The sequence below is a fragment of the Phoca vitulina genome, unplaced genomic scaffold (genome assembly GCF_004348235.1).
Source record: "Phoca vitulina isolate PV1807 unplaced genomic scaffold, GSC_HSeal_1.0 scaffold2, whole genome shotgun sequence".
NCBI lineage: Eukaryota > Metazoa > Chordata > Mammalia > Carnivora > Phocidae > Phoca > Phoca vitulina.
Window position 1 is genome coordinate 56,213,211 of NW_022589705.1, and position 16,708 is coordinate 56,229,918.

At 44.7% G+C, this 16,708-nt stretch overlaps 1 protein-coding gene across 1 annotated transcript in view; it reads left to right on the forward strand.

Annotated features, from left to right (window-relative positions):
• The first annotated feature begins 14,067 nt into the window (after positions 1-14,067).
• FYB2 (FYN binding protein 2) overlaps positions 14,068-16,708 on the forward strand; it is a 94,029-nt gene continuing 91,388 nt past the window's right edge. The window contains 1 exon segment of the mRNA XM_032428102.1: positions 14,068-14,821. Coding sequence (XP_032283993.1) covers positions 14,068-14,821 — 754 coding nt within the window.

Sequence of the window (16,708 nt, forward strand, 5' to 3'; positions counted from 1 at the left end):
AGGAAGGTACTGAACAGACAGGAGACCAGACAGAAGCTGCTTTCTCTTATTTAAAAAACAAAACAAGGGGTGTCTGGGTGGCTCAGTTGATAAGCGTCCGACTCTTGATCTCAGCTCAGGTCTTGATCACAGGGTCGTGAGTTCAGGCCCTGCATTGGGTTCCAGGCTGGACATGGAACCTACACGGAAGGAAGGAAGGAAGGAGGAAATAAAACATCTAACACCTGTAAGATCTGTCCCAATTGCCTTTGGGTTGGTGTCTTTGAATTCTTTGATGGTTTCTTCATGCAACTGGGACTCTAACATGAAAAACAAACGTAAGGGGGCGCCTGGGTGGCTCGGTCATTAAGCATCTGTCTTTGGCTCGGGTCATGATCACAGGGTCCTGGGATCGAGCCCCGCATCGGGCTCCCTGCTCAGCCAATAGCCTGCTTCTCCCTCTCCCACTCCCCCTGCTTGTGTCCCCTCTCTCGCTGTGTCTCTCTCTGTCAAATAAATAAATAAAATCTTTTAAAAGGAAGGAAGGAAGGAAGACAGACCTAAGAAATTAAAAGGGCCATGTTGGCTAAGGAGTTTACATCATAAGCTGGAGGGGGGTGAAGGCAGTAAAGTGGCTCAAAGAAGTTCTTCAACCCTTCACTTTTCAGCTTTCAGTAAATTTCACTTTAAATAAAACTGTCATGAACCCCGAGGACACTGAGCGACTGTTCAGTCTGGGCCTGAGAGGGCAGTGCAGAGGGCAGGAAGCCCCTTCAAATAAGGACGCTCTGTATTTGATTTTTCCAGCTTGCTGGCAGCAGGTTTCTAGGGAAGCCTCCTGGTTCTTGCCCCAAATCGCAATGCCAGACGAGCAGGCCAATGTAATGGGGAGGCTGGTAACGGGGTAGTTCGAGGGCGGGCCTGTGTGCAGAGATCGTCCATTCTGAGCTCAGGACTTATCCCTAGTCTGCTGAGTCCAGCTGGAACCCCTTTGCTGGGAGCTGTGTTTTGAACTTAGCATCTGAGAATGTATAACCCAGTTTTTCTTCTGAGACCCTCACCCCCACCACAAAATGCAGTTAACCAGCAACATTTTCCTATCTTGAAGCAATCTGGAACCCACTGTGTTTTTTTGTTTGTTTTTGACGGGGTGTGTGTGTGGGGGGGGTCTTGTTTTAGGATTTCCTAAATACCCCCCTCCCTTTTTTTTCTCCCCTGTGCTTGAGGGGTTAGTGTCTTGATTGAGGGGATTTGGAGGCTGCAGAATACCAATTTCTAATTCCCCCTCTCCCTGTACAGTCTGTGAAGGTATTTTGAACCATAAAATGCAAGTGTGCGTTGAAAAGTTTTTTTAATGGCTTGCAGGGCCTTTCAGGTGGACTCAGGCCTGATTCTCTCCCTCCCCATCTCACATTTCAGCTGCAGGCCCCACTAGGGAAACCCATACTGGCCACGCTCTCTCAGGCCTCGGGTCTCACAAGTGCCTCCTGTGTCATGTGCCCCCCACCTGTTCTGCACATCTGGCTTTCTCTGGGAAGGTCTCTGTGCTCCCCAAGCCCAGTTCGGTTTCCTGCCCTGCCTGCGCCCAGTGCTGTCCTGTCACAGCCGTGACCGTGGGGTCCTGTGATTGTCTGTTTCCTTGTCCAGCTTTTCCGTAAGACTCTGGACCCCATTATGGCAAGGCCTGTATCTGTCTTACTCATTGACATGGCCCGTCGTAGGCACGCAACAAATGATCGTTGGATAAACTTGGGAGTGGACGAATGAAGACTTGTCCCTGGAGAAAAGGCATGGTGTAGCAGAGTTCATTTTAATATCCCTGACCCCTGTCCTCGGCGCCACACGAAGCAGCTTGGGCATCACACTTGCCGCCCGGATGAGGCCGTGTAGGATCCTCTCTGCAGCTTCTCTGTAAACCTAAAATCACTCCAAGGAAAAAAGTTTATTAAAAACAAAACAAACCAAACAAAAAACCAAAAACGCCCCCAGGCTTTGGCATCAGGGCTGAGTTCCCTAACCTTAGCTCAGACACTCATTAGCCATATGAAATGTTGGTGCAAAATGAACCAACCTTTTTTTTAAAATTTCAGAGCAAAAGGAAAAAAAGTTGTATCTGAGCCCAAGTTAGGATAGCCCGGGATACACAATCTTCACAAAGAAGAGAATGCTCCAAGGAAGGAACATTTGGTGCAGGGTTATATATGTGTTTTGTTTTTAGTTTATTTTTACATAAAGAGTTACAAATCATCCTGACCAAAGATATTCCAGAAAGTTACAGACTTTATCTTATGCTTTTACCATGTGCAAGGCTGTATGCCTTTAATCTTCTGGGAATCAGGGAGGTTTTATCTTTATGTTTGGAATATTCCTTTTTGGTTATTTTTTTAATGAAGCAGATGTACGGTGTGTGTCGGGGCAGAAGTAGAGCCCATGCTTTGAGGTTTTGCGGAGTCATTTTGACCTTGGTAAATGTTCAAGTATAGCTTCCCTAGGAGCCCAGGAGCGAGGCCCACAAACATGAAAAGTTGAAAATGTCCTTTACTTTATCAGACCTCAGCCAACCTGACCCCTGGTTTTGTCTGCTCTACTCTGAAGCCCACAGTAAGGGTGACCGTAGTTGAGATGAAGTCCGCAAGTGGCTGTGCACAGGGCTTGGAACCATACTAACATAGTAACATGTAGCATACTCAGAATTCAGTGTGCTTTTCATATTCTTTTATCTAGAATTCCTCCTAATTTCTCCTCCATTCCCTCTGTCCATTAAATGCATCCAATGCTTTCTAATCAGCTCAGTTCAATTAAAAAGTATTGTTGTCTACATTCTGTGTATCTAGGTGTAGTGATAGAAACATGAGTGGGAAAGAGTACAGTCTGGTCCACACCCTGAGGACATCAGTATAAGTGGGGTTCAGGGAAAGCAGACACATAGATGATTAAACAAAGAGTGCTATAGAGCAGGGAGCAGGCGTTCTTAGCCCAGCCTACGCACGGGGAAAAGCTCCTGGGAGGGGTTGATAACTCAGCTCAGTCTCTGAAGATGAATAAGCTTAGCTAGGCTAATAAGTGTGGAAAAGGCATTCCAGGCAGAGGGAACAGCATGAGCAAATGCACAGGGGCAAGTCCAGTTTTACTGAAGGGTGAGCTAGAGGCAGGAAGTGGTGGGACCTGAAGTTGGAGATGGAGGCAGAAAAAGATCAAGGGACTTACGTGTATGGCTACAGAATAATTGACCAGCAAGATGATGGAGACCCATTGAAAGGTTTTAACAGAGGAGGATGTGATCCAACCTGCAGTTTAGATGCATCATTAGCATGGATTTCATTTGTAGGTCTCTTCAGATAGCTCTTTTAAAGGACATTCCCTCTAGGTCCTTAGCCCAGAAATCCATTCATTTGTTTTATTCAATGCTAGTTTGGCAAATACTTATCGAGGACTTACTAAGAGTAAAGAGTCATTCTGGAGCCCGTGAGCTCTACAAAGATAAGTATGTGTTTCTCGCTGCCTTCAAGGAGTTCACAGACTATCGGGGAAGATGGGGCATCTCCCTCAGTAATTGCAGTAGGACACGGAAATGGTGAGAGGCATGAGACTGTAAGAGATTTGCAGCTGAGATGCTATAAGACATGTTTCCCAATCGATTCCTTGGACCAGGTCCTGAGCTGACCATACAGTAGGCACTCCGGGTGCTTAATGAAATATGGACTCCCCAGAGATTCTGTTTCGGGGGCGGGGGGCAGGTTCAGAAGTCCTCAGGACCTTCCAGGACACAGCCAGATCTAAGAACGTGGTCTGAGAAGGGAGACCTTTTAGGCTACAGGGGAGAGTAGCCAGGGAAGAAGTATTGAGGCCCAGGGATTCATTTGGTGGAGCCAGCGATCTTCTAGAGCTGGGGAACCAGAAGAGGCAAGTGGGTGAGAGAAGGGATGATGATCCAAGAGGAAGATCTTGAAATTGATGCACTGGAGATGGTCCACTCACTGGTAATGGCGGGGTCTAAGGTGGATGCATGCAGAGTGGCGGCTGAGATAGGGTGGAAGACAAGATCATTAGGAATGAAACCAGCCTGTTGGGAGGGTTATCTATATGGATTCTAAATGTGCTTATTGTCATGGGAGTGTTACTGGAGGGAGAGGAGTGAGCGGGTGCTAAAAGCTTCAGTAAATGAAGGCGAGTGGCCAGGAATATTAAAGACCCCTTCAATAGGGTGCAGTGGGTTTAGTTCGGTTTACCATTAGTAGGAGCTGGTATCTGTGAGGAAGCAGAAGTGAGGAGCTAAGAGAACACTTCACCCCCCCTCCTGGCTCAGGGGTAGGGGAGTGTAGAAGACAAGAGCCACACTTGGGAGAGCATCAGGGGAAGCTGGGTCTTGAGGGGATGTGTGAGTTTGAGTTAGAGCAAAGAGGTGGAGGACAAGAGGGATTTAGCTAACCGCTGACTGAGTTCCAGAGAACTACATGGAAGCATTGGGGGGTGAGGGAAGTGTGAGAAATGGGATCTGTTGGGGACCTTAAAGAGGCCTGCGGGAGATGGGGCCCTTTGTTAATGGACTAGTTTGGCTTTGTGATGATGACTAAGGTAAACAGAGATGTGAGGCATGGTGGTTTGTTGCTTTAGGGAGACAGGAGTCCTTGGTTCACTAGTGCCCACTAGTAAGAACTGGGGGCTTTAGGCAGTTTTAATAGTGATGCAGGGTGTTCGGGGGTGGGGGGGGTGGCTTGGTGGTTTTATTAGGACCATGCAGGACTCGGTGGGCTGCTTGGAAAGTCAGCTGGACGAGGAGGGATTTTACGGGTAGCCCGGGGAGCTCTAGATCTCTCCTTCCTCACATGCAGCATGGAGGTTGCCATGAAAGGAGCAGCAGGCTTACCAAGGGCACCTGCCAGGGGCCAGACGCCTACGAGGCTTTAAACATGCATAAGTGAAACCTGATAGCCCCAGGTGGTGGGCATCATTAGCCCCATTTTACAGATGCAGAGAGATTCAGTAGCTTGCTCAAGGTCACACGTCTAGCAGAACTGGGACTCTTGCCCATACATAAACTGGGGGATGAAAAGTACTAATTTGGCCTGATAGGTAATGGGGTGGGCAGTTATTGATTCTTACACCTTTATGATGGAGGCTTTTAACGTTTCTGTCCTGTGTCTGTTCAGAGGGCGGGTGGGAGGATTCAAACAGCCCTTCTCTGCTCTCTTGCTCCTACCCCTTCTTGGGGGCTTTGGAATTAATCACTGGTACCAGGAACATAAGGCCATTTTGCCATCATTATAGCTCTTGTAGTAGTGAAGGTTGGATCGAAGCTCTTTTATTCATGAAGGATGACTCAGATGCTATTCTTAATCGACTTTTCTTTCTTTCCATCTTAGGAAGGGTTTGGCGGCTATTACTGCCTCTCTGTGCTCGTAATTTCTTAGCTTCTGCTGCCTTTCTATGGGCTTTGAATTTTGAGTCTGCATTTTTTCTTAAGGCCCTTTCATTTGCTTATCAGGAGAAGAGTGTGAAATGTGTGATAAACCATGGCCATTGATGCTGCCATCGTCCCTCCCTCGCCGAAGGCAATATTCAGCAATTTGCAGACGTTCAGAAATGAGTCACTTTTTTTTTTTTTCTTAAATCAAGAAATATGCATCAAAACAGTGTCTTCTCCCTTTGGAACTTATTTTATGTATATTTTTATGATGAAGACGCCGAGACAGGGAAAACTCCAGAGAGAGTAGAGCAGTTATCTGTACTATAGTTTATAAACCAGGAGTCAGGACGTGTGATTTGACACAGGACTGATTCTCATTTGCAGATCTATTTTGAAAGGGTGTAGCACTAAATTGTATTTTGTTGTCTGCTTCTGCATCTTTGTATCACCTTTAAATTACATTAAATCAGAATTACCTTGAAAATCCAGGATACAGTCAGAGTCCTATAACTTATTAAGAAATTTTTAAAATCCCATTACAGCAATACATTAGATCCAATGTTTTGCTCATCTCTGTATAAATAGCAAAATGTCTTGAGAGAGTGTTTTAAAGGCAAATGCGAATTGGTTCCCAGAATTATTATTTGTTTGTTAAGAAATATGATTAGAGGTACATTTGTTACATCATTTCTAAAGTAAGTGTGACATAGGCAAACTTGATTATGAAATGTCTATGAGCGGGGTGCCTGGATGGCTCACTTGGTTAAGCAGCTGCCTTCAGCTCTCATGATCCTGGAGTCCTGGGATCGAGTCCCTCATCGGGCTCCCTGCTCAGCAGGGAGTCTGCTTCTCCCTCTGACCCTCCCCCCTCATGTGCTCTCTCTCTCTCTCTCTCATTCTGTCTCTCTCAAATAAATAAAATCTTTAAAAAAAAATGCCTGTGAGATAACAAAAGAATTGTAAATTAGAGTTAAATTTATAAATAAGGCATATTAGAATAGGTAAGATCAGTTCTACAGTCAAACAGACTCAAATTCAAATTCCTAATTTCTAACCGAGCAAGCTAGGGAAAGTTACTCAATATCTGTGTATCTATCCGCCCACCTATAAAATAGGGCAGTAACAATACCTGCTCTGTAGGGTTATTGTAGAGATTATACATAAGAGTTGTTAATAAGGATGATAGGGACAAGAGGAAAAAATATAGTTATCAATTCTCTGAAACTGGCAAAGTAGAAAAAGACTTCCCAGGAAGCTAATAGTACAGTATTTATATTCTGATCAAATATTAGCTTGTTTCTAAAAAAAAAAAAAATTCTAAACCCACCAACAAATTCTTGGGTTTAAGGAGTTCAGGATAGAGCATGGGTTCTGGACCCAGATTGTGTGAGTTTGAATCCCAGCTTTGACCATTCCTTGCTGTGACCTTGGACAGGTTACCTATGCCTCAATATTCTGGTCTGTATCTTGGGAAAACACTGGGCTAGACGTAAGGTTTAAATGAGGTGAGTGCTTAGAATAGAGTCTGGCACGTGGTAATGTCATATAAAGTGTGTGTGTGTGAACTAGGCATAAGTGCCTACTTTTGTTATTATCATTTCTTAGATTTGTATAAAATAAATATTGAATGAGAGACGTGTCTGATGGAGTCTTGTCCCCTAGTTGGGCTAAAAATAATAATACTGCATTTAAAGAACTGACATTCAGGCTTATAACTGTTTCACACTGGTCTCACCATGTGTCTAAAACAGCAATATCTTTGTTCTCCTGGCTGGTTGCTACCCCCTTGGTCAATTTTCATATCAAAGAGATAAACCCTTGGTGTTTAGAGGACGCCACTGTCTTTTATCTTAGGTTGTTCCCACAACATCTCTGAAATTCTTTTGGCCTTTGCTTCCCAGATAAGGTATTTGAAGCTCGCCCAGTCCAGATCAGAAGTGCCAAGGCTGCCTTCAGGGCTGTTTTTCCGGTCGTCTTCTGAAATTACAGCAATTAGAGAGTTTGTTTCTGTGTGCATTCTAAGCTGCCCTTAGCAAAAAAAAAAAAACACCAAAATTCTGTACAGTTACAGTTCATGAATTATGTGAACTTGCTAATTTTTCTAAATGTTCATTCACCAATTCATTCAAACATTTTGTGAGCCCCAGCGCTAGTAATGGGGGTACCGAGATAGATAAGACACTGTCCCCGTCTTGTGAAGGGCTGCTGAAAGATTTGTCTGTCAAGGATTCATTCATTCACCAAATTTTTATTGAGCACCCACTATGGGCCAAATATGCTTCCAGGCATTGGTGTTAAGGCAGTGAACAATCCTGACAAGGCTCCTGTCCTCAGGGAGCTTACATCCTGATGGAGGGAGATAGGCAGTAGGTTGGGGGCTGATAGGTGCTATGAGGAAAAGCAAACCAGAATGTATTGCTCAGTGTTTTTTGTTGGAGACAACCAAGTCTGTTGCCAGTTTGAGCAGAAAGGGGCTTATAATAGGTTATTTTAGGAGTTTCCAGAGGGGCTGGGGAGGAGCTTGTATGCTACAGGTAAGGGAGAAGTCCCGTGTCCATGTGGGATTTTTCCGGTAGGAATGCATTCACGTTGCTGCCCTCTGCACAGCATGGGAGCATCTGTAGCTGCTCCCCCGAGATCTGCTCTCCTGTGAGCCACAATCCCTCCTGGGCTCATCCCCCACGCCTCCCTGGATGCCTCTGCCTGGCAGAGTTCTAGCTGCAAGAGCTCCTGGGAAGTATAGCTCCGAGCTTTCCAGGATCTGGCTTAGGGGAAGATTCACTAGAAAGAAAAATTCATTAAAGCCTTCTGTTGACCCTGAATCCCATTCTGATTATCCCATCTCCTTTTGTCATGCCAGCTTCCTAAAAGACAAAAACGAAAACAAAAAAGCTAGTCATTTATTTTTCCCTCCCCTCCCATTCACTCTGGGGCCCCCTGCACTTGGGCTGCTGCCGTGGCATTCTTTCGTAATGTCCGTGGAATGGTTTCCATCTTGACAGATTGCACCAGGCATTTTTCCTTCTTTATGTTCTAGAACTTCTCTGCTGCACTGGCCTCTGCTGGGCACTCATTCCTCATTAATACTGCCCACCCCTTCTCTTTCTCTCTCCATTAACTCCAACCTCTTCGTGTCTTCTCAGACTTTTTTCTTGCCCTCTGCTATTGTCCCTTGGCTCTGATGGTAGCACAGGTTCTCCTAAGCGATCCCATCTAGCCCTGTGGTCTCGACAACCACCTAGAATAACCAGAGCTAAAATTTAGTGGGCACCTATTATTGCCTTCTAAAGGCTTTATGTGTACTTATTAATTAAATCCTCATAACAATTGTATTCATTTCCAGAATAATCCTGCTGCACCAAGTGACCACAAATTGAGTAGCTTAAAACAGCACAAAGTTATTATCTTACAGTTGCGGAAGCCAGATGTCTAAAATCAAGGCATTGGCAGGACAGCATTCCTTCTGGAGGCTCTAGGGAAGAACCCATTTCCTGCCTTTTCCAGCTTCTGGAGGCTACCTGCATTCCCTGGCTCCTGGACCCTTTATCTTCAAAACCAGCACGTAGCATCTTCAACCCCCATACCCTCATCTTTGTTTCATTGTCCCATCTCCTTGTCTCTTGCATTCCACTTTTAAGGGCCCTTATGATTACATTGGGCCCACCCAGATTCCCAGGATCATCTCCCCATCTGAAGATCCTTAACTTAATTACACCCACAGAGTCCCTTCTAGCACACAGGGTGACATTAACAGATTTCAGGTATTAGGATGTGGACTTCTTTAAGGGGCCGTCATTCTACCTACCACAACGACCCTATGAGGTGGAGTACAGTTATTATCCCAGAGAAGGCAACAAACGCAGAGAGGTTAGGTCATTTGCTCAGGTCATAAAGCCAATAAATGGCAGGACTGGAATTTAAACTTAGGCAGCTGGACTCCAGGGTTTATGTTTTTAAGCTCTGTGGGCACCAAGAAATGAGTAACTACCAATTTAAATTTCTAACCCCCCAAAGATTCCCATACATAACTACCTGTTAGATGACTCCCCTAAGAAGATAAACCATCACATCCAAAACTGGGCTGATCATCTTTCCCCAATACTTTTATCTTCTGCCCTCAGTCTTAGTTTCAGGGACCAACATCCATCCTCTCACCCAATTTAGAAACCCGGGGATCATCCTGGAGTCCTCCCTCCCCTCTCTAGGTCTGGTCCATACCACCTCCTGCACATTTCTCTTCTTCATTCCTACCAACACTACCCAAGTCCCACCTTGCATCATTTTTACTTGGCCCTTCTAGTTGTCTCCTAATTGGTTCCTGGTCTCTAATCTGCATGAAATAGAAATCGAAGTCTGTCCTAGCCCTGTGTCAAACTCATCAGTAGCTCCCCATCGACTCTGAAAATTAAGCCCAATTACTTTAAGGAGACTTGCCCTCGACTTTCTTCTCCAGCCTCCCATACTGAACACTGGGGCTTCAGTACCATGGAATTGCTTATTCCAGTCTACACCATGCTGCTTCACACTGCCATGCCTTCTCTGTTCCTGCCCGTCTTGATGTCAGGGCCACCTCCCGCCATCCTCACCTGCCTGCCTCTTTCAGCAGATTTATCTTTAGGGGGCCTTCTTTGCATCCCCGCCAGCATCATGACCCATCCTCCATATTCTCGCAGATGTCATACCATGTATCCAATAACAGTCTCTCCTACAGGAAAGTGATTGGGTTGTGTCTGCTCCTTTGTTCCACTAGCTCTGAAAGGTCAGGAACGCTTACTTATCGTGGTAACCCTCGTGCCTGGACATAGCAGGAAACCAGTGAGCATTTTGAGGTGATGTGAGTTGAATGGTGAACAAGCAGGAACGTGCTAATTCCAGAAATTGGGAGAGAGATGGGCTTTCCAGGCAGAGGAAATAGTACACTCAAAGGCAAAGGCATGAAAAAGCAGAAAAGGTGGAAAAACATGGGTAATTCAACGAGGCCAGAAGGAAGAAAGCATGTTGGGGAAGGGCCCACTATCTTGTCCAAAAATGAACAGAGAATAGAGTTTGGGAGGGCCTTATACGCTAAGCAAAAGAGTTTCTGTTGATGTGAAAGCTCTGGGGAAGCCACATTGAAGAACTTCAAATAGGGGACATACCTGATCAGATGTGTGTTTTTTATCAGCTTTGCCTAACAGCTGGGTAAGTGGTGGATTGGAGGGGCCCAGAGTAGAAGCAGACAGACCACGAAGAAGTCATTGCAATGCATGAGGAGGACTCAGAGGCAGGGGCCATGGCATGAAGAAGGGACAGGCTCATGGGCTTCTTAAGATTTGACATCAGTGGGGCGCCTGGATGGTTCAGTTGGCTAAGTGTCTGACTCTTGATCTCAGTTCAGGTCTTGATCTCATGGTCATGGATCTAAGCCCCATGTTGGGCTCATGCTGGGCATGGAGCCTACTTTAAAACAACAACAACAACAAACACTTGACATCAGTAGGATGTGGAAACTGACCTGCTGCAGGCCCAGAAAAATGAAGCATGGTTTTCATTGGAATGTCCCCTGGGTACCTCCCAACCCATCCTCGCATACCTTGCCTCATGCCCTCAACCTTGACCTCCCTTCCAGGGGTAACGAATAATCAACAACAGGATGTGTCACATCTATTTCCCATAATAAGGGAAGTGAAATCCAAACTTTAATGCTGGAGGGACCTTGGAGATCACTTGGGCCAACTGCCTCGTGTGATAGACGACTAAGCCCAGACACGGGAATGACTTCACTCTGGTAACTCAGAAAATCTTTGGTGGGCACCCAGCCACTCTTTATTGAATCAGCTATTCAGTTCTCCACATGGCATTCATCTCTAATATTTTCATGTGTATCTGCTTATTTTCTGCCTCTCCCTTACCTTAGAATGTAATATTTAATAGCTGAGCCCTCGTCTGTCTAAAACAGTGTTTTGCCCACATGATAGACACTCAATGGGCATTTATTGAAAGAGGAATAGACCAGGTGTGATCAGGCTTGCTTCCTCCTGAACCAGTCATCTTTACACAGGACTTGGGTTTGGAGGGTATCCATCCATAATTCTATTTCCTGCTAAGGTTTTTCCTAATCATTCCTGCAGAGACTAAAATCAACCACCCAATAATAACTGTAGCTCATGTGGCTTCAGATAGTGAAGAGCTAAAAATAATCATCATTACATTCCTTTAAAAGTATTAACCACTGACCACCTACCTCATACCTATGGTGATGGCTACTGTAAAAATACTGGGTTACAAGAATGTGGAGCAGTTGCAATCCTATGTACTGTTAGTAGGAATGTAGGATGGTACAGCTGTTATGGAAAACAGTATGGTGGTTGCTCAAAAAATTAAACATAGAATTACCATATGATTCAGTAATTCTACTTCTGGGCAAACACCCAAAAGAATTAGAAGCAGGGTTTCAAAGACAGATTTGCGTATCCATCTTCAAGGAGCATTATTTAAAATACTTAAAAGGTGGAAGCAAGACAGGTGTCCACCAACAGATGAATGGGTAAATAAAATGTGGTAGATACACACAATGGAATATTATTCAGCCTTAAAAAGGAGAAAATTTTGCCACATGCTATACCGCGAATGAACCTTGAGGACAGTATGCTAAGTGAAATAAGCCAGACACAAAAGGACAATTACTGTACGATTCCACTTATATGAGGTACTTGGAGTAGTCAGAATCATAGAGACAGAAAGTAGAATGGTGGTTGCTGGGTAGGGGTAGGGAGAGTGGAGAATTATTGTGTAATGGCTATGGAGTTCTACTTTTGCAAGATGAAAAGGGTTCTTGACATTTGCAAAAATGTGAGTGTCCTTAACACCACTGAATTGTACACGTGAAAATGGTTAAGATGGTGAATTTTAAAGTATGTGTATCTTAAGCATAATTTAAAAAATATGAACCACTGAGGTATGTATAGCTCTTTCCTTTGATCCTTATAACCTTGAACTGTTAGAACGGTCCCATTTTATAGTGAGGAAGATAAGGCTCAGGGAAGTGAAGTGAATTGCCCAAGGCACATAACTAGAAAATGGTGAAGCAGAGCCTCATACTCGGATCTCCTGGTTCCATGCCCAATGCTGGCTTCCCTCACATCAGGGGAGAGAGTGTATAGTTGAATTAATTTGACCTCTGGTTGCAATATATGCAAGAAATCGAGACTTAGCAATTCATGGGGGAAAAAAAACTATAAATGTGTACATGTGTATACGCGTGTGTGTGTGTGTGTGTGTGAGAGAGAGAGAGAGAGAGAGAGGGAAGGCGGACTGGGGGAGGGAGCATGCAAGCAAGCTCCCAGACACCTGCTTCATGCTACTTCAATTTCCCTCCCTCCCTGAATCTTCAGAGGGCAGGTGTGAGTCAACTGTAAACATGATGAGAAAAGGTCACCCAGTAGTCCCTCAGATGGCAAAATGAGAAGTGACTGGCGTGGAGATTGTCTGGCTACGTGGAACTCAGCCTTTTAAGACGACCAGGAAAGACCGTGGCTCCCTTTGAAATGGCTCCATTAGCTGTCCTCTCACACCCTACCTCCACCGCTTCCTACCTCCTGGGGAGACAAAAGATGACAAAATGTGCTTACAAAACTAAATCAGACCTAGTGAGAGAAAGGGGGAGCAGTGGGAACAGCACTGAGCACAAGTCAAGCCCAATCCTGCTTGCCCAGACCACCAGCTCCCCGTGTAATGCCAGACACATCCTTCCTCAGCCCCAAGGGTTGGGCTGCTATTCCTACCACCATTTTCATATACTGAATTCATACTGAATTTAGAAGGTAGAGCACACTCTCCCAAGGGGAGTCAAAAATACAAAAGGATCAGCTAGCCTCTTCAAAATAGCTCTTATTTATCACCGGCTTACTGGAATTTTGATGGACACCTCACATATAGTAGCCCTAACCTTTCTACCACTTGACAACTTTTTATGATGAGACGACACTGAGAGGTAATATCACATTTACCAGAGTATTTGCCTAGATGATAAAGAACAGAGTCAGAATTTGTCTATTTCCAAAGTTAAATTCAACAGCCAAGTTATACAGAGCTATGGAAGCATGAGGAGACAAGGAAGAAGTTAGCTCTACCCGTCAACCCCTGGGAAAATCTTCATGGAGAAAGGGGGGCACCAAAGTTGCAAGAAAGCAATTGACAGGTAGATAGAGGGTGCATTTTATGAAGCAAGAACACATAAGCAAAGTCAGGGTGGTGGAGAATACAGATTTCTAGAAAACGATAAATAATCCTGTTTGGTTTAAGGGTAGTTGTGTTCAGCTGTGGCTGGAGACCATAATTCCATCAGATGGTAAAGAACTTTGAATGCTGTACTAAGAGGATTAGAACTTACTTATATAGGCAACAAGGTACCACCAAAAATTTGTATCAAAGGATTTATCAGCCATTGTCAGTATTGTCTCCTTTATAAGTATTCTTTACATGTTGTGAAGAAATTAAACATATCTGAAGTGTTTCAAAGAGGAGATGTTTGTTTTCATTGCATCTTCCATAGACCATGGCATCACCAGCTGACACCACCCACTAGGTGAGCAATGGTGTTGTATCAGTGCTTAGAACCGCTTACATGCACAGTGAAGTCAGCTAACCTCACTGGCTTTTTTCCTAGAATAATAAGACATTTTTTTGTTTTGTTTTCTCTGATGCTTTAGGAAGGGTTAAGAAACTTCAAGGAACTTCGAGCCAAATTTCAAAAGTTTGATGTGCCATCTCTTCCAGGACCTATTAAATTCTCAGCAGGCATTCCTCAAAAGGATGACATTGGAAGCACACAATCAACAAGAATTTTGGCCAATGGGAAACCCCTCTCATCCAACCAAAATCCACTCCCACCATGCTGTTCTAGTGCAGAACCCCAGCTTCTAAAACCCCAGGAAACAAAGTTAGCCCAAAGGAGTGAGATTCAGAAGTGTTCGAATTCCCCAGGACCTCAGGAAAGGTCTCCTGGTTCTGCAGTAAATTCCCAGAAAACTTCTCTACTGTTAGACATGAGTCAGTCGAATGCCGAGATAACCAACAAGAGGAGAGTCATGGTGAAGGAGAGCTTCAAAGATAAGCTCTGGAACTGGGAGAAGGTTTCATCTCAGAAGAGTGAGTTGTCTTCAGCCTCTCTCCTTGCCAGTTGCGCACGCAGGGCCTTCCATCCGGAGGAGCAGAAAAGCAGAGGGCTTCCTCCAAAGGAACCCAGGAGAAAGCTGGAAATAAAAGAACCGCAGACCCTGCCTTCCCAGAGGCACTTGATGGCCCAAAGAGAATCACTTGCCGCTCCTGAAGATCCCACTTTTCTACTTGTTCAACATGGCAGGAAGAGCCTAGAAAACCCTCTTCCTGAGAAGAGCCCAGGGAGGGGCTCCTGCCAGCCTATCTATGAGAGTGAACTTGCCAGCCAGGCCCCAGGTGAGATATAATCCCTGTGGGCCCAGGGGAGGGGCCGCTGTGTTTTTCTAATTTAGAGCCTACCAAAGATCATGTATGATCTGGGTGAATTTTGCTCCAAATGCCAGGGCAGGTATTCTAGGCTCATCTGCCAAATTGTAATTTCAGGTTTGGGTAAAGTGCTTAATCTCCTGGAATTCTATTGAAAGATAGTTTGGGCAAGCTTGGGTTTGAATCCTAGCTCTACTTCTTACAACATGCATGAACTTGGGCAGTCCACTTAACCTCTTATAGCCTGGTCTGCTCTCCTGTAAATCAGATTCATCACTAATCTGCCCCAACTTGGTAAACAGCACAGCCATCCTCCTAGTTGCTCAGGCCAAAAACCTAGGAGCCATACTCTATTCCTCTCTCCCTCTCATTCTTTGCATCCACTCCATCAGCAAGTTCTACCACCAAAATATGTTCTGTATCTCTCCACTTTGGTCCATTTCTGCCCTCTGCCCTATCTATACCACTGTCATCTCTCACCTGGACCACAGTGGTCCAGCTGGTTTCTCTGCTTCCACACTCTTACCCTCCACTACCCTATTCTCCCATCAGGCATAGTGATCCTCTAAAGCACAAATTAGATCACATCACTCCCCTGCTCAAATTCAACTCTAGCCATCTTACACCAGCTGATGCCATTTGGCCCTTCCTACCTCTCCTTCTACCACCTTGGCCTTCTTGCTTTTCCTTAGATAAACCAAGCTAGTTCCACCCCAGGGCCTTTACACTTGCTGATCTCTCTGCCTGGCACAAGCTTCCCCCAGGTCTTTGATGTCTCACTCCCTCACTTCATCATGGTCTCTGCTGAGGGTCACCTGTTGTGAGTGGAATTTGTGCGTCACCATCTACAATAACCACCCCACCTCTGTCAGTCTCTGTCTTCTTATGTTGCTTTGGTTTTCTTCATTGCCCATCCCTACCTTGTATATTGTTACATATCTGTTTGTTTACCTCAGTAAAATGTAAGTTACATAAGGATTAAAAACTGTCTTCCTTATCACCATATCCCCAGCACCTAAAAGAACAAGACCAGGTTCAACAGGTCCTCAAAACCTATTTATCGACTACTTGAATGAATGGGTGGATGGACGGGTGGGTGGAGGGATCTCCTGCTTACAACCATATATGTATTTAGAATAGAGTCTAAACTATTTACTATTGATTTCATGGCTCTGCACCTTCTGGGCCCTGCTTATGGATCTGACTTACTGCTGCCCTGGCTCATGAGTGGACACACTGGATTTCTTGCTATTCTGTGAAGAGACTTTATTGTGCTTGGGACATTTACATTTGCTCTTTCTCTTCCTAGAAAACTCTTCTTTGAGCCCTCTGTAGCTACATTTAGGTCTAAGTTCACATGACACTTTCTCAGATAATCCTTCTCTAACCTCTGTATCTAAAGACCACTGCCTCGCTGTGAGCAGTTGGCACTCGTTCCTATCAGCCTGTTTTATTTCTTTCATAGAACTGACAGGTCTCTGTGATTACCTTGTTTGTGTGTTTCTCATCAGTCTCCTCCTATTAGAATGAAAATTCCTGAGGGCAAGGCTCTATCTGTTCTTGTTCTTAACTCTATACCCAGCTTCTAGAACGATGCCTGGACTGTAGTACATAAATTGTTATTGATGAGGGGATAGGAAAGTAGAATGAATGGGAGGAAGGAAAGAAGGATGGATTGCCTACCTGACGGAGCTGTTGAGGGGATTAAATGAGATGACCCATGTCTATCTCTTAGCACAATGCCTGGTAAAAATTAGGAACCCAATTTGTAAGGGATCATTCATTTTCACTACATCTTCTTAATTTGATAAAAACTGAAATTTCTGACATCATGACTTATAATTAAAGCCTAAGAAG